The sequence below is a fragment of the Ceratotherium simum genome, chromosome 29 (assembly GCF_057802395.1).
Source record: "Ceratotherium simum simum isolate JZ-2026a chromosome 29, ASM5780239v1, whole genome shotgun sequence".
NCBI lineage: Eukaryota > Metazoa > Chordata > Mammalia > Perissodactyla > Rhinocerotidae > Ceratotherium > Ceratotherium simum.
Window position 1 is genome coordinate 38,164,338 of NC_141928.1, and position 17,176 is coordinate 38,181,513.

Sequence of the window (17,176 nt, forward strand, 5' to 3'; positions counted from 1 at the left end):
GCTTCTTGGTTGGAGTGGTACTGATCCTTAGGGAAATGTTTGGAAATAATGTGCGGTGCAGTTTTACTTGTCACTATGGGAGAAGAGAGGAGGATTTCCACTGGCATAGTCAGAAGGGATCAGTTTCTAAACATTCTACAGTGCACAGGACAGTTTGCACAGTGGACCAGCCATCCCACCTAAAATGTCAGTAAAACATCTGTTGTGAAACACTTCAATAAAATGTCTCCTTATAGAAATTGATTATTTAAAAAGCTGAAGTTTGAGAAATAATTAAAATATACCTGTTGCTAGCTATGGGGAAATGACGATACAATAAGACACCAAAATCATTTCTGAAATAGTCTTTTCAGAGGTCATATGTAAAAAGAGAGGGAGATATTCTTAAAGATTTTTAGCTACACATATTGTTGAGCAGAGGATAGAGCTACTGATTATCTTTTCGCTAAGACTAACTACCTGTTAAAATTTGGAAATATATTTATTTTTTAAAATTTAGAAATAAAATTTGAATAGAAATATAAATGATAGCTTCCAAATTAGTAGAAGGATAAAAGCTAATAAAACATGATCAATCCAACAGAGGCAGAGAAGAAGGGGGAAAAAGCATTTAAAAAAAACCAACAACAGGTAAATTAGGAAGCACAAAAATATGGTAGGCAGATAATCCAAATATCAATAATTACAATAAATGTATATGGACTAAAGTAGCCAGTTAACAGATAGTATTACATTAGATTAAAAAGCAGAACCAAACTATATGCTCTTTATAAGGGACACATCTAAAATATACAAATGCAGAAAGTTTGAAAGTAAAATGATGGGAAAAAAATAAAAGGCAAATTCAAATCAAAGAAAAACAGTTATATCTACTTAATAGCAGACAAAATAGACTTTAAGGCATAAACCATTACTAGTGATAAAAAAGGTACTATATTAAATGGTTTGTTTCACTAGAACATAAAAGAATTCTTATCTTATATGCATCTAATAACATAGCCTCAAACCATAAAAAGTGAAAATGGGGCCAGCCCGGTGGTGCAGCAGTTAAGTGCACGTGCTCTGCTTTGGCGGCCCGGGGTTCACAGGTTTGGATCCCAGGCGTGCACCAATGCACCGCTTGTTAAGCCATGCTGTGGTGGCGTCCTATATAAAATAGAGGAAGGTGGACACAGATGTTAGCCCAGGGCCAGTCTTCCTCAAGAAAAAATAAAGGGGAGGATTGGCATTAGATGTTAGCTCAGGGCTAGTCCTCCTCACACACACACACACACAAAGTGAAAATGAACAAAATTATAAGAAAAAAGTGAGAATCCTCATCTCAGTGAAAAATATTAATACCATTCTCTCATTTACTAATAGATAAAATAGACCAAAAAATTAGTAAGGCTATAGAATATTTTAATAGTATTAATAAGCTTGATATATCAGGCATATTTAGACTTCTGCTCCCCACAAATAGTGAATACATCCTCTGAAGCAAACATAGAACTTGTACAAAAAATGAGCATATACTGGACTGCAAGGCAAATCTCAACCAGTATCAAAGATTGTTAACATACAAACCATTTTCTCTGACCTCAGTACAGTTTAATTAACACAGGTAACTAAAAATACCCATGTTTGGAGACTTACAAATTCACTTCCTAAATAATTCATGGATCAAAGAAGAAATCAGAAGATAGATGGAAAATTAATGAACTAAGCATCTTACTCAAAAAACTGGAAAAAGATAAAAAGGGTAAACCCAATGAAAGTAGATGTATGGAAATGATAAAGATAAAAGCATAAATTAATGAAAGTGAAAGTGAAAATATAATAACGATTTTTTTGAAGTCTGCTCTTTGAAAAAGCTAATTGAATATGCAATTCTCTGATAAGATTCATCAAGAGAAAAAAGAGAAAAGACACAAATGAATGATCTTAGCAATGAAAAAGGAGACAACAAAAAATATAACAGAGTAAGATAATAAGGTCAGCTTTATGCCATTATACTTAAAAACTTTGATGAAATAGTCTACTCAAAAAAAAACACCTTAGCAAAACTGACCAACGAAGAAATAGAAAACCTGAAATAGACCTATTGCCAGGACTGATATTTAACCAATATGCACTGGTTCAGCAGAAATGGTTGTTAAAAGATTGAACTTCTTTCACACTAATAGATAAATAACCACTGCCCTGAATCATCCCCAGGTGTCACATCCTGGCACCCTCTGGCTACCCAGGCCCTTCTTCTAGGGATACCTCCCTCAAGATCTCCTTATGGTCTAAAGTACCCCACACAGTAGAGTAATTCCAGGACCCAGTTCCAGCACTGCCACCTGCATCAATTCTGACTGGCTAGTTTTCTTGCACTGCTGGTTATTTAAATATTCTCAATATCACCTCTGTCATAACCATTAAACAAATGGAAAAAAATCAACTAAAACCTATCTACTAATAAAATGGCAGGCCTATCCATTTTACAGGTGACTTTTACCAAATATTACAAGAAACAGAACATTCCAATTTTATTAAACTGTTCAGATTCCAGAAAAAGAAAGAATTCTCCTTACCTCATATATGGAGCTAGTATGACCTTGATACCTAAACTCAGCAAAGATAATATTAGAAGAAGAAAAATGAAAGGTCAATCTATAATATGAATGTAGATGCAAATACTGTAAATAAAAGGAGACTGAATCCTGTAAGATATTAATCAAAATATCATAACCAAGTTGGGTTTATTCAAGGAATGAAAAGAAGATTTATCAATAGAAATTCTGTGAATCTAATTTATCACGTTAACAGATTAAATAGATAAATCCATATGATTGTTTTAATCAAGGAATAAAATTCAACATAATTAAAAACAAAAGAGGGGACATCATTACCAACCTTAGAGAGATTAAAAGAATTATAAAGGAATACAATGAAAAACTTTATGGCAACAAATTTGACAACTTAGATAAACAATTACCTAGAGAGCCCCAAATCACTTAAACTGACTCAAGAACAAATAAAAAATCTACAGTCTTACAGATCTATAGCAAGTAAAGAAATTGAATTGGTAATTTTAAAATCTTCCCACAATGAAAAGCCCAGGCCCAAAGGCTTCACTGGTGAATTTTACCAAACTTTTACAGAATAAATAACACCAGTCTTTCACAGACTCTTCCAGAAAATAGAAGAGGGTAGAACACTTCCAGCTCATTTTATGAGGCTAGTATTACTCTGATACCAAACCAGACAAACATCATAAGAATAGAAAACTACAGCCCAATATCCCTTTAAAAAAAAAAGATACGAAAATCCTCAACAAAACATTAGCAAATAAAACCTAGCAACATTATATAAAGGATTATGTGTCACAACCAAGTGGAATTTATTCCAGGAATACAGGGTGGGTTTAATATCCAAAAATCAATTAATGTAATATATCATATTAATAAAGGTCGAAACCCATACATAAGATCATCTTAATAAAGGCAGATATTGACAAAAACCAGCACCCATTTGTGATAAAACTAGGAATAACAGGGAACTTCCTCAACCTGATGAAGGATATCTATGAAAAACCTATGGCTAAAATTATACTTAATGTTGAAAGACTGAATACATTCCCCCTAAGACTGGGAACAAGGCAAGGATATCTGCTCCCACCACCTTTATTCAACATTGTACTGGAGGTACAATTGCGCTGGAAATGCGATCAGGCAAGAAAAAGAAATAACAGCCATCCAGGTTGGAAAGGAACAAGTAAAATTGTCTTCAAATGCAGAAGATATAATTTTGTATATAGAAAATCTTAAGAAATTAACAAAATAAATACTAGAACTAGTAAACAAGTTCAGCAAGGTCATAAGATATACAAGATTAATATATAAAAATCTATTGTATTTCTACTTATAAGCAATGAACAGTCCAAAAATGAATGAAGAAAACAACTTCATTCATGATAGCATCAAAAAGAATAAAGCACTTAGGGCCGGCCCCGTGGCTTAACAGTTAAGTGCGTGCTCTGCTGCTGGCGACCTGGGTTCGGATCCCAGGCGCGCACCAACGCACCACTTCTCCAGCCACGATGAGGCCACGTCCCACATACAGCAACTAGAAGGCTGTGCAACTATGACATACAACTATCTACTGGGGCTTTGGGGGAAAAACTAAAATAAATAAAAATTAAAAAAAAAAAAGAATAAAGTACTTAGGAATAGATTTAACAAAAGTAGTACAAGATTTGTACACTGATAACTAAAACATTGCTGAAAGAAATGTAAGAAGATGTAAATGAATGGAGAGACATTCCATGTTCATGGATTGGAAGACTCAAAATCATTAAGATGGCAATTCTCTCCAAATGAATCTATAGATTCAATGCAATCCCTATCAAAATTCCAGCTGCCTTTTTTTGGACAAATTGTCAAGCTTATTCTAACATTTATATGGAAATGCAAATGACCCAGAATAGCCAAAACAATCTTGAAAAAGAAGAACAAAGTTGGAAGACTCGTACTTCCTGATTGCAGAACATACTACAAAGCCATAGTAATCAAGACAGTGTGGTACAGGGATAGGATAGGCATATAAAGCAAGGGAACAGAATTGAGAGTCTGGAAATGAACTCTTGCATTTATGATCAGCTGATTTTCAACAAAGGTGCAAAGGTAATTCAATGGTTCAGGAAAGGATAGTCTTTTCAACAAATGATATTTGAACAATTGGATATCCACATACAAAAAGATGAATTTAGACCCTTATCTCACATCACACAAATGAACTCAAAATGGATTTCAACCTGAACATAAGAACTAAAATTATATAACGCTTAGAAGAAAATATGGTAGTAAATCTTCATATGACACCAAAGCACAATTGATAAAATGGACTTCATTAAAATTAAAAAGCTTTGGGGCCAACCCCGTGGCGTAGCAGTTAAGTGCATGTGCTCTACTGCTGGTGGCCCGGGTTCAGATCCCAGGCGCGCACCGATGTACCGCTTGTCAAGCCATGCTGTGGCGGCGTCCCATATAAAGTAGAGGAAGATCGGCACAGATGTTAGCCCAGGGCCAATCTTCCTCAGCAAAAAGAGGAAGATTGGCATGGATGTTAGCTCAGGGCTGATCTTCCTCACACACACACACACACACAAAATCAAAAAGCTTTGTACATCAAATGCTACCATTAAGAAAGTGAAAAGAAAAACTACAGAGTGGGAGAGAATATTTGTAAATCACATCTGATAAAGTATTTGTGTCCAGAATATATAAAGAACTCTTGCAACTCATTTATATGTACACAAATAACCCAATTTAAAAATGGGCAAAATATTTGTATAGACATTTCACCAAGGAAGATGTACAAATGATTAGTAAGCAAGCACATGAAAAGATGTTCAACATCATAAGGGAAATGCAAGTCCAAACCAAAATGAGATACCACTTCACACCCACTAAGATGGCTTTAATAAAAAAGACAATAAGTACTGGCAATAATGTGGAGAAACTAGAACTTTGTAGATTGCTGGTAGGAATGTAAAGTGGTACAGTCACTTGAGAAAACAGTTTGGCAGTTTCTTAAAATGCTTAGCATAGGGCCGGCCCCGTGGCTTGGCGGTTAAGTGTGCATGCTCTGCTGCTGGTGGCCCGGGTTCTGATCCCGGGCGCGCACCGCCGCACCGCTTCTCCAGCCATGCTGAGGCCGAGTCCCACATACAGCAACTAGAAGGATGTGCAACTACGACATACAACTATCTACTGGGGTTTTGGGGGGGAAAAATAATGCTTAGCATAGAGTTACCATATGACCCAGTAATTCCACTCCTAGATATCTACCCAAGAGAAATGAACACATATGTCCACACAAAGACTTGTACATGAATGCTTACAGTAGTAGTATTCATAATAGCTAAAAAATGGAACCAATCCAAATATCTGTCAACTGGTAAATAGGTAAACAAAATGTGGTATATCTATATAATAGAATAGAATTTGGTAACAAAAAGGAACAGTGTACTAATATGTACTACAACATAGATGAACTTCAAAAAAATTATGCTAAGTGAAAAAAACCAAATCAAAAGACCACTTACTGTATGATTCTGTTTATATGAAATGTCCAAAATAGGCAGATCTATAGAGAAAAAAGTAGATTAGTGCTTGCCTGTGGCTGGGAGTAGGAACAGGGAGTGATTGCTAATGGGCAGGAGGGATTTTTTTGGGGTGATGAAAATGTTCTAAAATTGGATCGTGTTGATGATTGCACAACTCTGTAAATTTACTAAAAATCACTTAATTGTACACTTAGAATGAATGAATTTTATGGTATGTAAATTATACCTCAATAAAGCTGTTAAAAAACCAGACTGTTAATTAACTAGAAATAGAAAGAAACTCATGAAAAGTATACACTAAAACCTATAGCACATTTAAAAATGGGAAAACTTTAGAAGTTTTCTCTATTAAATCAGGAAGGAGAACATGCCTGCTATTACTACTTCTGTTCACCATTGTTTTGGGGTGGGAGGAGGCAGGGTCCTCGTTGGTGCAGTAAAGAAATAAATATATAAGGATTGGAAGGGAAATAATTAAACCATATCATTCATAGATGATATGACTGTCTATATCAGGAATTGGCAAACTGTTTCTATAAAGGACCGTGTAATACATATTTTAGGTTTTGTGTGCTATGTGGTCTCTGAGCAGCCATAGACAATACATGAACGGGTGTGGTTGTGTTCCAACAAACTTTCTACATAAAAACAGGCAGTGGTCCAGATTTGGCCCATAGGCCACAGTTTTTTGACCCCTGGTCTATATAGAAAACCCTAGAAATTCTGTAGACAAATTATCAGAATTAATAAGAGTTAAACCAAGATTGTTAGATATAAGATCAAAATGTAAAAATCAGTAGTGTTCCTATTTATCTCAACAAACAACTTAAATTTTTTAAGGTATATAGTTTTTAGTACTGCAACAGAAGATTTGTATAAACTTTATGGAGAAAATTGTAACATTAATTAAGTCATTGTAAGACCTATATAAAGTCTATGGATGAGAAGACTCCTCTAAAACTATAATAAGGGAATTTAAAAAATAAAAGATATAAACTCATAAAGATGGGGAAATAGGAGAGGAAGCAATGACAAAAAATTCTAGAATCTGGAAAGCAGGTAGATGACTGGCAACTGATTTAGCAACTCACTTAAACCACTTACGTAGTAAGTGCAAGAAAGCTGAATCCTAAGCTGGCAGTGGGGAAAAGTTACGAACTTAAGACAATTTATACAATATCCTCAAAAATCATAGGAACTGCAGCTCTCGGTACTCTGAGGTCAAAGGGGTAGCTAAAGAAAGGATTCAAGTGAAAGACATTTAAGAACTTATATTTCCTCCTTAATCCATACAGTGGGTGATCAATTTTCTCCCACTTCAGCAAAAGTTTCAAATTTTATTCTCTAAAGAAGATAAAATAGAGAATCTCTGTATTGAGGATGCCAGACACAGTTGAAGGCCTGAGTACCTTACCAAAATCAGGAGGAGTGAGTGACAATATGCACACTGAATATTGAATTCCGAGATCCTCAGCCTTCTTCCAGTTAATGAACCAAAGATACTGACATTAGGAGTTTCTTCACCCTATACAGTGAAGCTCAAGCCTACCCCTGCACTCAGAGTTCCCAGTCAGCTTCCTAGTTCCCCACTCTTATTTATGAGCAGACAGCCAAAGATAATCAGACCGTTGAGAAAAACTAATATAGTGACCTACACCAATGGGGAGATATTTTGGAAAAGTAGAGACTACATGGGGAGAAGAAAACATAAAATTTAAAAAAATCTATCAATATCCTCAGAGAGATCAGAAAAGACATTGTATGCTTGAAGCATTGAAAGTTGACTGAACAATGCAACAGAGCAGAGAAATAGAGGGGACTTTTAAAGTAGTGGTATTGTTCTACCTAACATGAGTGATGAGTCACAGGTGTTCATTTTCCTTTAAACTTCACATAGGTTTTATTTATGTACTTTTCTGTAGGTATGATACAATTCACAATTTTAAAAATAATTAACAAAAAAGGAAATAAAAGGAGGAATAAAAAACATAGGCAAGGAATAAAAATCTATTCAAAAGACCAGACAGATTTGAAAAAGAGCCAACTAGAACTTAAAGAAGTAAAAAAAATGTAATTATTGAAATTAAAAAAAAATAATAAGAGAAGGTCAAGTAGCAGTTTAGACACAGCTTAAAAAAATAGATTGGAAGATAGATATTGAAAAACTACCCAGAATGCAACCTATGGAAATGAGGAGGTAGAAAACATGAAAGAACAACTGCGAGACAAGGAGAGTCAAATGTGAATGTTTCAAACATCTATTTGGAGCTCCAAAAGAATAGAGAAAATATTTGAGAGGCAACATTGGAATAATGACGGAATATTTTCCAGAAAATGTGAATAACATGAATCTTAAGACTTGGAAAGCCAAATGAATCCCAATAAAGATAAATAGAAAGAAATCCAGATTTACACATATCAAAGTGAAACTGCACTACTCCAAAGACAGAGACGATCGGACAGAGGGAAAAAAAAAGATAAATTATCCAAAGTAACAATTAGACTGATAGCAGACTTAGAAATAGCAACAATGGAAGCCAGAACTCAGTGGAATATTATCCTTAATATTCAGAAAGAAATAACTATGAACCTAAAGTTATATGCTCAGCTAAACCTTAAATCAAAAAAGAAGGGTGAGGGGCCATCCCCATGGCGCAGCAGTTAAGTTCGCGCATTCAGCTTCCAAGGCCTGGGGTTCGCCGGTTCGGATCCTGGGTGCGGACCTACTCACCACTCATCAAGCCATGCTGAGGTGGTGTCCCATACAGAAGAACTAGAAGGACCTACAAATAGGACATACAACTGTGTACCGGGGGCTTTGGGGAGAAAAATTAAAAAAGAGGAAGATGGGCAACAGATGTTAGCTCAGGGCCAATCTTCCTCAAAAAAAAAAAAAAAAAGCGAACCACAGCCATTCCCACTTCCCAGAACCCTCTGCTGATTACAGCGTGAGATCAAATCCCCCACGGACAGGGAGGGCTGGTATTTCAAACATGAAACACTGGAATGCAGATTAATAATTTACCAATGACTCTAAACAAATATTGTTCATGGGAAGAAAATCCCTCACTTAAAAAAAAAAAAGAGTGAAATAAATATTTTCAGAACAATAAAAGGTAAGAGTTTACCTCAACAAAGTCTTACTTAAAAAAATTATACTTTAGAAAGAGAGAGAATAATCTAAAAAGGAAAGTCAGAGATGAAAGAAGGAATGGTGAGCAAAAACATTGTTAATCACGTGTGTAGCTAAGTATACATTGACTGTAAATTCTAGTTTGAAGGGCAAAAATATGACTATCACTGAATCCTTAGATTTATGATAACTCTAGGTTTTGTTGGTTTGATTTCTCCTGTAGGTGTACAGAAGATGGGTGTCCGCATAAGAAGTTCTTTCACACACGTTTTCTCATGAGAATGAGATTAACACCAGATTGTTCCAAAATGTTGATCTCAACATCCTCTGGATATCTCTTGATTTTGCATGATCTTGACTTAACCAAGTCTTTAGAAGTAGGCAGCTATCCCATTTTGAGAGCAAGAAGAACTACATCAAGTTCAGGTAAGCTTTTCTTTTTTATGATTAAAGAGTTTTCCAAAGAATCTCAGACATAGGGATGTTCCATGTTTCCATTCTGAGAATGATAGCAGGAAGAAGGGAAGAAAATTAAAAGACATTCTTTAGAAGGCTCAGTGAGAGCTTTTTCCCCAAGGAAGTATAATGACCTGTATGTATCTCTGACATAGCATTAATTTGTTCCTCTGTATCACAAATGATCTAGGAAGAATAACTGCCAACTCTAAAAATATTTTCTTGAGCTCTCTGTTAGCCAGAAAATCTTTCATCAGTATTTCTAAATCATCATCATCTCAAAAATTAGTGATGGCCCAAGGTAGTATCAATCTTTTTAAGTCCTTCTGGAACCCAGCAGAGCTTTTAAGTCATAGTTAATAGAGAGTTTTAATTTTAAGTCTATCTTGTATTGTAGACTTCCAGGTGTCCAGACACAGGCAGTTGGTGCCTTCTTATCACATGACCCCGAAACATCCTCTTGCTAAAGCCGTGTTCCTTCTCATGTTGCTGATTCCATTAGACTTACATGAAATTGGGGCTCAGAAAAACTTATGCCCTATAATTCATCTACATTTTATGATATTTCATCTACCTTTTGCAAAAAGAGGGCTGATGTGGGAACATACCCATCATTTATAATATTGTGTTTATGAACAAGAATCCAGAAAAAAAAGACTTAAGCATTTGGAATACATAATGTTCATAAATTGCTATTGAAAATTAGCTTCAAATGCTTGGATCTTTCTGCTGTGTGCACAGGGCCACTTCTGAAGACTCCTTTGGGAATGCTCAGGCCTCACTGTACTGCAGTTGCCCAATTTCACTGCTAAAAGTAGAAATTTAGGTTCCAGCAACTTACTTTCAATCAAAGGATTTCATAAAATATGCAAGTACAATCCTTTTAGACTCAGAATTTTTTTAAGGTTAAACATTAATAATCAACTATAGCTTAGAGAGGAGTAGTAATTTAGAATAGAAGGTCTAGTTATAATTTTTGACTCAAAAACTAAGAAGGTTTTCTGTCTTCTAAGGGTAATTCTGATACTTAATAACATCAAAGGGAATTAGGTTAATAAGACGTCTCCACAGAAGTGTGGGGCCACTAGAAAAGCATGATGATCTAGAGTTTGGTATTTGGGGTAATACATCAAACCTAACCATCTGATATTCATTTTATTTTGCCACAGGTTTCAATGTAAAGTTTGTATTGCATTTCAAAGATAGTATTCACATAATTTCAAGAATGATAATAGAAGTTTTTCATATGCTTTAAGAAGGATCTGTTTATGTTCTCAGTAATGGGCTTATTGTTTGAACTCTATTCTAACATTAAACAACAGGCTGAACTGTCAGTTTTCATTCTTACTAAATTTGCTTGTTCCATTTCATTACAGAAATGACGGAGAACCAAAGATGCTCCTATGTTTATTTAGTTTTTCATTTTTATTTCACTTAAGCAAGTCATTGGTATAAAAGGTTTTAGAAAGGGACTAGGCCTTAGATATAACACTTCAAAGAGCTGTCCTGCCTACTTCAGTCTTAGTTACAGGCCAGTTTTAAGTGGACGTGTACTTGCCATGTTTCACATGGATTTTAACAGTATGGTTCAAGTAGATGATTAAAAAGTTGAGACACTATCAGAGTTTTGCTAGATTTATTGTCAGAACTTTTTGTATTTTCAAGATCTGAGCACTTCGTCAAGTTCATCTGGTCCTAGAGTTTCTGGTTCACCTTGTCATCATAGTGATTCTAATTCATCTTCTGAGAAACATATGTCACGAGCCTCCCAAAGAGAAGGTAGGTTAAAATTTGGATTTTATAATCTTGCAACAACAGATTCTACCAAATAGCTTTCTTTAGTTTGGTTTTAATCCATAAAAATAAAAGCCAATAAAGATGAGGCTATTCCTTGCCCCTCATTCATCATTTTCAAAAAGCTACCCAAAGTCTCTAGGATTGAATATCTTAGGCTTAAATCTTTGTTGGAATTTGGGCTTTGGTTTCATTTCCTGGGCTTAGTTTGGTCTAGTTTGGAGAGGAAGTACCGTCACGTGCTGTATAATGATATTTCGGTCAATGACGGACTGCATATAGGACGGTGGTCCCATAAGATTAGTACCATATGGCCTAGGTGTGTAGTAGGCTGTACTATCTAGGTTTGCGTAAGTGCACTCTATGATGTTCACACAATGACAAAATTGCCAAACGATGCATTTCTCAGAATGTATCCCCATCCTTAAGCAATACATGACTGCGGTTGGGAAATGTGGATTCCAATCAAGGTTGCTATGGAAATTAAATGAGATTTTGCATGTGACACTGCTGTATACACACAAGGGGATGAGTTTCTCAGGGGCTTGTGAAAGTCGCCTGGTTCCAGCCCAGGAGGCTTTTTGCTCTGCCATTTCCTTATCTGAGCAATACCTGACAGCCTCAGATGGGTTGTGGGATAAAGTGAGCTACAATCTGGCCTCACTCTGCTTTTGCCAGTTTTTCCCCAGCCAGTCTGGCAGAACTAGCTGCTTAGTCTGTTGCTTCCACCCCCTAAATTAAATGCTTTCTACCTATGCAAATTTCACCTATCATCCCTCTCCATACTAATCCACATCTTAGCTCTTACTGCACTTTTTGTTTGTCCTCCTCTTTGTGGACTGATGGCCAGATATGTTTTTTTTTGTATTTTGGGTCAGCTTTTGGAGATAAGCATGTCTCCTACCTAGATATTTAGGGGAGGGGACTATATATCATACTTCTAATTTGTGTTTTCCCTGGGTGGCCTCACCGATTCGTGCTCAATAAATGCACACTTGATTATTTTGCATAAATACTTATGTGAGTAGAATGGTTTGAGAGCCCTTCCTAACCTAACCTATAGCCTATTCACTTTCCTCTGGATGTTGAAGACTGTGATGTTTCACTTTAAGGTTAAAAACTCCTCCCCTTAAATTTAGAGATTTATGCCCAGATATGTAACATGTCTTTGATTTGTAGCAGAAACTTCTTTTGCAGATTCTACTTGTTCTTTTCCTTCTCCTTTGGCTATGGGAAACAAGCCAAGGCTCTTAACAATCATTGAGAAAAATATTTATTGATTAACTAAACCATGCATGAGAAAAAGAAACTTAAGAATAGTTAACATGCTTGCTTGTTGAAACCCAAAAATAGTTTCATGCTCTAGAGAGTTGGCAATGGGAGAAGACATGGTATATGGGGAGCCTGGGCAGAGAGAGGAAGAGAATTAGGGAGTGGAAAGAGAGAAGAAGGTGGAGCTTACAGGTAAGATTGCTCTGAATGTTGGGAATCCTGGGTCTTCAGGTGTCAGAGTATGTTAGCACCATACTTTGGCAGATATAATAACTATATAGAGCAGAGGCTTTCAAACTCTTTTCAGGATTAGAACTCTATTTTTGACATGAAATCTGCTGTGGATTTTTAGAGGTATAGCACAAGTAAAAGTGAAGTAACTCTGTTTCAAGTGAAATTAGGGAGGCCCTTGACCCTCCAGTCTTCCCTACTCCATCTCCACCCTGGCCCTCATGTGGTTCCCCCCCTTTGCCAGCTTTTGAGGAACTTCCAAGGAGCACAGCTCAAAAACCACTACCTATTTAGAATGGGTTTCTTTTCTGCTTTTGTTATAGATTTTCAAAATTAATTCTTGAAATAGGAGTTTTTCTCTAAAATTATTATTAACTTCAATCACATGTGAAATCATTATTTAGGTATAGTTTGGTTGTAACAATATAATTTAGAGCTTCACAGGTCTGTATCAATGCTGTAGTAATCTAAAGGGAATCTTTTAAGAAGATAATACATGTACTTAAGAAATAATTCACAAAGGGTCTGACAGAGGGAGCTCATTATCTTCAAAGCAACTCCTTCCACAGGCAGAGAAGTGTTGAAATATTTCTCTTGATATTAAATTTCTAAGCTGCTTCCTTCCAATGTCTATGAAAGTGGTTCTCCACATACCTGAGGGATGTGACATACTCCTATTAGTAGTGACAGTGGCTTACTACAGCAGTCACTTTCATTGTGGGCTGGGTAGGAGGAAATGATGGGCCATAGCAGAGCACTGGGAATATGTATGATTGGCAGTTTCTACCACCCCGTGTTTTGACAAGCCTCTATGTGAGGTGTCCTCCCTCACCTCCAAAATTATATGTCTATTTGTTGTTTATAGTGCTGTCCTTGGGGCCATAAGTCCTGCTCCTTTTACACATAATAGCCTTTTATTTATATAAAGGCAATCTTCAGAGTTTCCAAGTATTTCCTTCTCTGGACTTCACAGAGCACCAGGTCCTCTGAGATGAGAATTGTTATCTTTACTTTTCCAGATCCCTTTCATGTCACATAACTTTGATTCTTACTTAAATAAAGAGCTTTCTGTGATGTAGATCCAAATCAGAAGGACCCCTAGTCAGCTTTAATGCCTTAGCCTTAGGTCACTGGTGATTCCTGCTGCAGGAAGTTGGATTTTTTAGTCCTAGTCTACCCTCTCCCCATACCCCACCCCAGAGACACACTCACATCCCATACATTGAGGGACACCATGTTATTCTACATGTGGTAGCATAAGGGGTAGACGAAGCAATGAAGGCATGGGGAGTGGCTGCCAGAAATCAATGCTTTGATAAGCTGCCTTAGTCCTTTGATAGTACAAATCCCATGTCCTAATTTTTTTGTATCTCAGGAGTTGCACCACGAAATAGTCTTGAAGTCTTAACGCCTGAAGTTCCTGGTGAGAGAGACCGTGGAAACTGCATCACATCCTTACAGCTGCACCCAAAAGGCTGGGCCACTCTTCTTCGGTGCTCAAGCAACACTGATGACCAGGAGGTACAGGCAGCAGCACTCCACTTTCAGCAGGGCTGATTGAACAAATTGCCATTGCCCTGTGTGCTCACGGGATCTTTATTCCTTGAAAACCCTTCTTCCTCCTCTCTGGCCTGGTTGTGGCAAGCTGGGCAGTACCTGAAAGCAATCATCAGCATAGATTGTGCCCAGCTTCTTAATTCTTGCCTCCTTCATCTCATCGTAAAAAAACCCTTACATGGGAAACATAGGACTGAGATGTTTCAGCTAAGCTGGCTAAATGTGAGGTTTTGCTAAGCCAATTGACTATTATAATTTTCTTTTTTTAAAAACCAGGGGACACTTTGGGAAAAGACTAAACTGATGACTAGGGGAAAAGGTCTTATATGACCTTGTGATTCTTATCCCTCTGGAAAGCAGGAGCCTTCCAAGGATCTCACTAGCTCTAGAAGCCACAACTGAAAGAAAGAGAGAAGAGCCTTTGAAGTGTGTAGGAGGAGAGGTATTCTAGGGTTTGGATGTCTTAGCCCTAGAATGTTTTAAATATCCAGATTGTTGTTACTCTCAGAAAAGGGTACTACTACTACAGAAATCACAGCAGCCTCAGGGAATAAAAGGCTTTAAAGCGTCATATTACAGAATAACCTTAGCTTATGAGGATAAGAAGGGATGCCTACAAATTTTGTTAGTTGGGAGTGGGGTAGCATTCAATTCTGTGGCTTTGGCATTCTGTTGAACTTTTTAAGAAAAGGACTATTTGGGGCCGGCCCCGTGGCATAGCAGTTAAGTGCGCGCACTCCGCTGCTGGCGGCCTGGGTTGGATGCCGGGTGCGCGCCGATGCACCGCTTGTCAGGCCATGCTGTGGCGGCGTCCCATATAAAGTGGAGGAAGATGGGCACAGATGTTAGCCCAGGGCCAGTCTTCCTCAGCAAAAAGAGGAGGATTGGCGTGGATGTTAGCTCAGGGCTGATCTTCCTCACCAAAAAAAAAAAGAAAGAAAAAGAAAAGAAAAGGACTATCTGTAGCACTATTTGGGGCTCTATAACTTTGGTTTGTCTCTCTTCTCTCCCCCTAGTGGACTTGTGTCTATGAATTCCAAGAAGGAGCTCCCGTGCGACCCGTCTCACCTCGCTGTTCTCTACGACTGACTCATTACGTTGAAGAAGCCAACGTAGGCAGGGGTTATATCAAAGAACTTTGCTTCAGCCCTGATGGGCGAATGATTTCTTCCCCACATGGCTATGGGATTCGCTTGTTGGGATTTGACAAACAGTGCAGTGAACTTATTGACTGTTTGCCCAAAGAAGCCAGTCCCCTACGGGTGATCCGTTCTCTGTACTCTCATAATGATGTGGTACTGACAACCAAGTTCTCTCCAACACATTGTCAGATTGCCTCAGGGTGCCTTAGTGGACGGGTTTCTTTGTATCAGCCAAAGTTTTAGGCACAATTTACATCAAATAAGGAACTCTTCTGGTGTTTAACTTATAAATTACTTCAATTTAGGTGAAGTATTTTCTTTTTAGAAGATCTTAAAAGTTTGGATGAAGATCCTGGTTCTTATGGGTCCATGAACACATCTGTGACCTGAGTACTTGGTCGTCCAGCATCATAGGGGCATCACCAAGTTAGACTCTATGCAGCATCATCTTTTGCAGCATTCCTCTGCTCCTGCTGATCTGTGCCACTGAACTCAAGTTCTTCTGGTTATTTTGCATGGTAGCTCTTGTCAAGTTTCTTTCTTTTCTTTTTTATTTTTTTGATGTTGGTGTGAATTTTGTGGACATTTGGCAGTTTGGTTGGGGTAGGAGAAACCCGTAACACTAGTATTGAACAAAACCCAGAAATTTGACGTTGGCATACTGGTTGCTGAAAAAGAAATTTCATCTTCACTTCTCAGTAGACTTGGCCTTTTAAAGTTGCTGTTATGTTTCTCTATAATGAGCACAGATAATGGCATTATTATCATAACTGTTAGATAGTCTTGCAACAAAATGTCTTTTAAGTTTCCTGTTAAAATTATACATATTTTTTCACTGTGAGAGGGATTTTGTTGTGAAATTCTAGAAAAAGTATTACCACTTCTCTTTGTAATTTACCTGTATGAATTTAAAGACCTATAGCATGTGTCCTCACTTGGTGTTTTGTTCCTGTCAATAGCACTAGACAGGAGAAGAGGAGCAGGAACGGGCTTTGGTCATTTCTGCTGCATAGAAGAGGATTCATTTAGTAGATTAGGACTTTGGCCACAGTGTGACAAGAACAATGTGGCTTAGAGTTTCTGTTTTCTCTGCCAGATTATTTGAATCAGACAGGATGACAAGTTATAGTATTGGGGTGGAGGGGAATCAAGAATAAAGAGGTTGTTTTACTCATCTTTCTTCCTTAGCCAAGTGGCACAAGCTCAACTCTCTTACTGTTAGTGAGGGGAGAACTGCAGGCCTCTTCCAGCTGTCGTCATAACTATGGTCGTCAGTGACTTGACGTCAAGGCTAAGAGATGTGGAGACCTTTTGCTGTGTTTTGTTATGGACACAGCAAGTGAAAAGCACCCGGCAAGGGGTCCAGCACAGGCTGGCTGTTCTGCTGAAGTAAGCAGCTTTCTTCTGGTCTCCTCTGCATTGCATGGTATGGTGTTTAGAAGGGATTTGCCAGAGGTTAGAGTAATTTAAACCACAAGCTAGCTTTTCCCTCTTAGA

General features: G+C 37.4%; 1 protein-coding gene across 1 annotated transcript in view; it reads left to right on the forward strand.

Annotated features, from left to right (window-relative positions):
- DCAF10 (DDB1 and CUL4 associated factor 10) overlaps positions 1 to 16,853 on the forward strand; it is a 39,508-nt gene extending 22,655 nt beyond the window's left edge. The window contains exons 4-7 of the mRNA XM_087419469.1: positions 9,451 to 9,653; positions 11,349 to 11,462; positions 14,356 to 14,501; positions 15,554 to 16,853. Of these exons, the coding sequence (XP_087275595.1) occupies positions 9,451 to 9,653; positions 11,349 to 11,462; positions 14,356 to 14,501; positions 15,554 to 15,922 (832 nt within the window). The 3' untranslated portion in view covers positions 15,923 to 16,853. The remainder of the gene's footprint in view (positions 1 to 9,450; positions 9,654 to 11,348; positions 11,463 to 14,355; positions 14,502 to 15,553) is intronic.
- Positions 16,854 to 17,176: the final 323 nt, after the last annotated feature.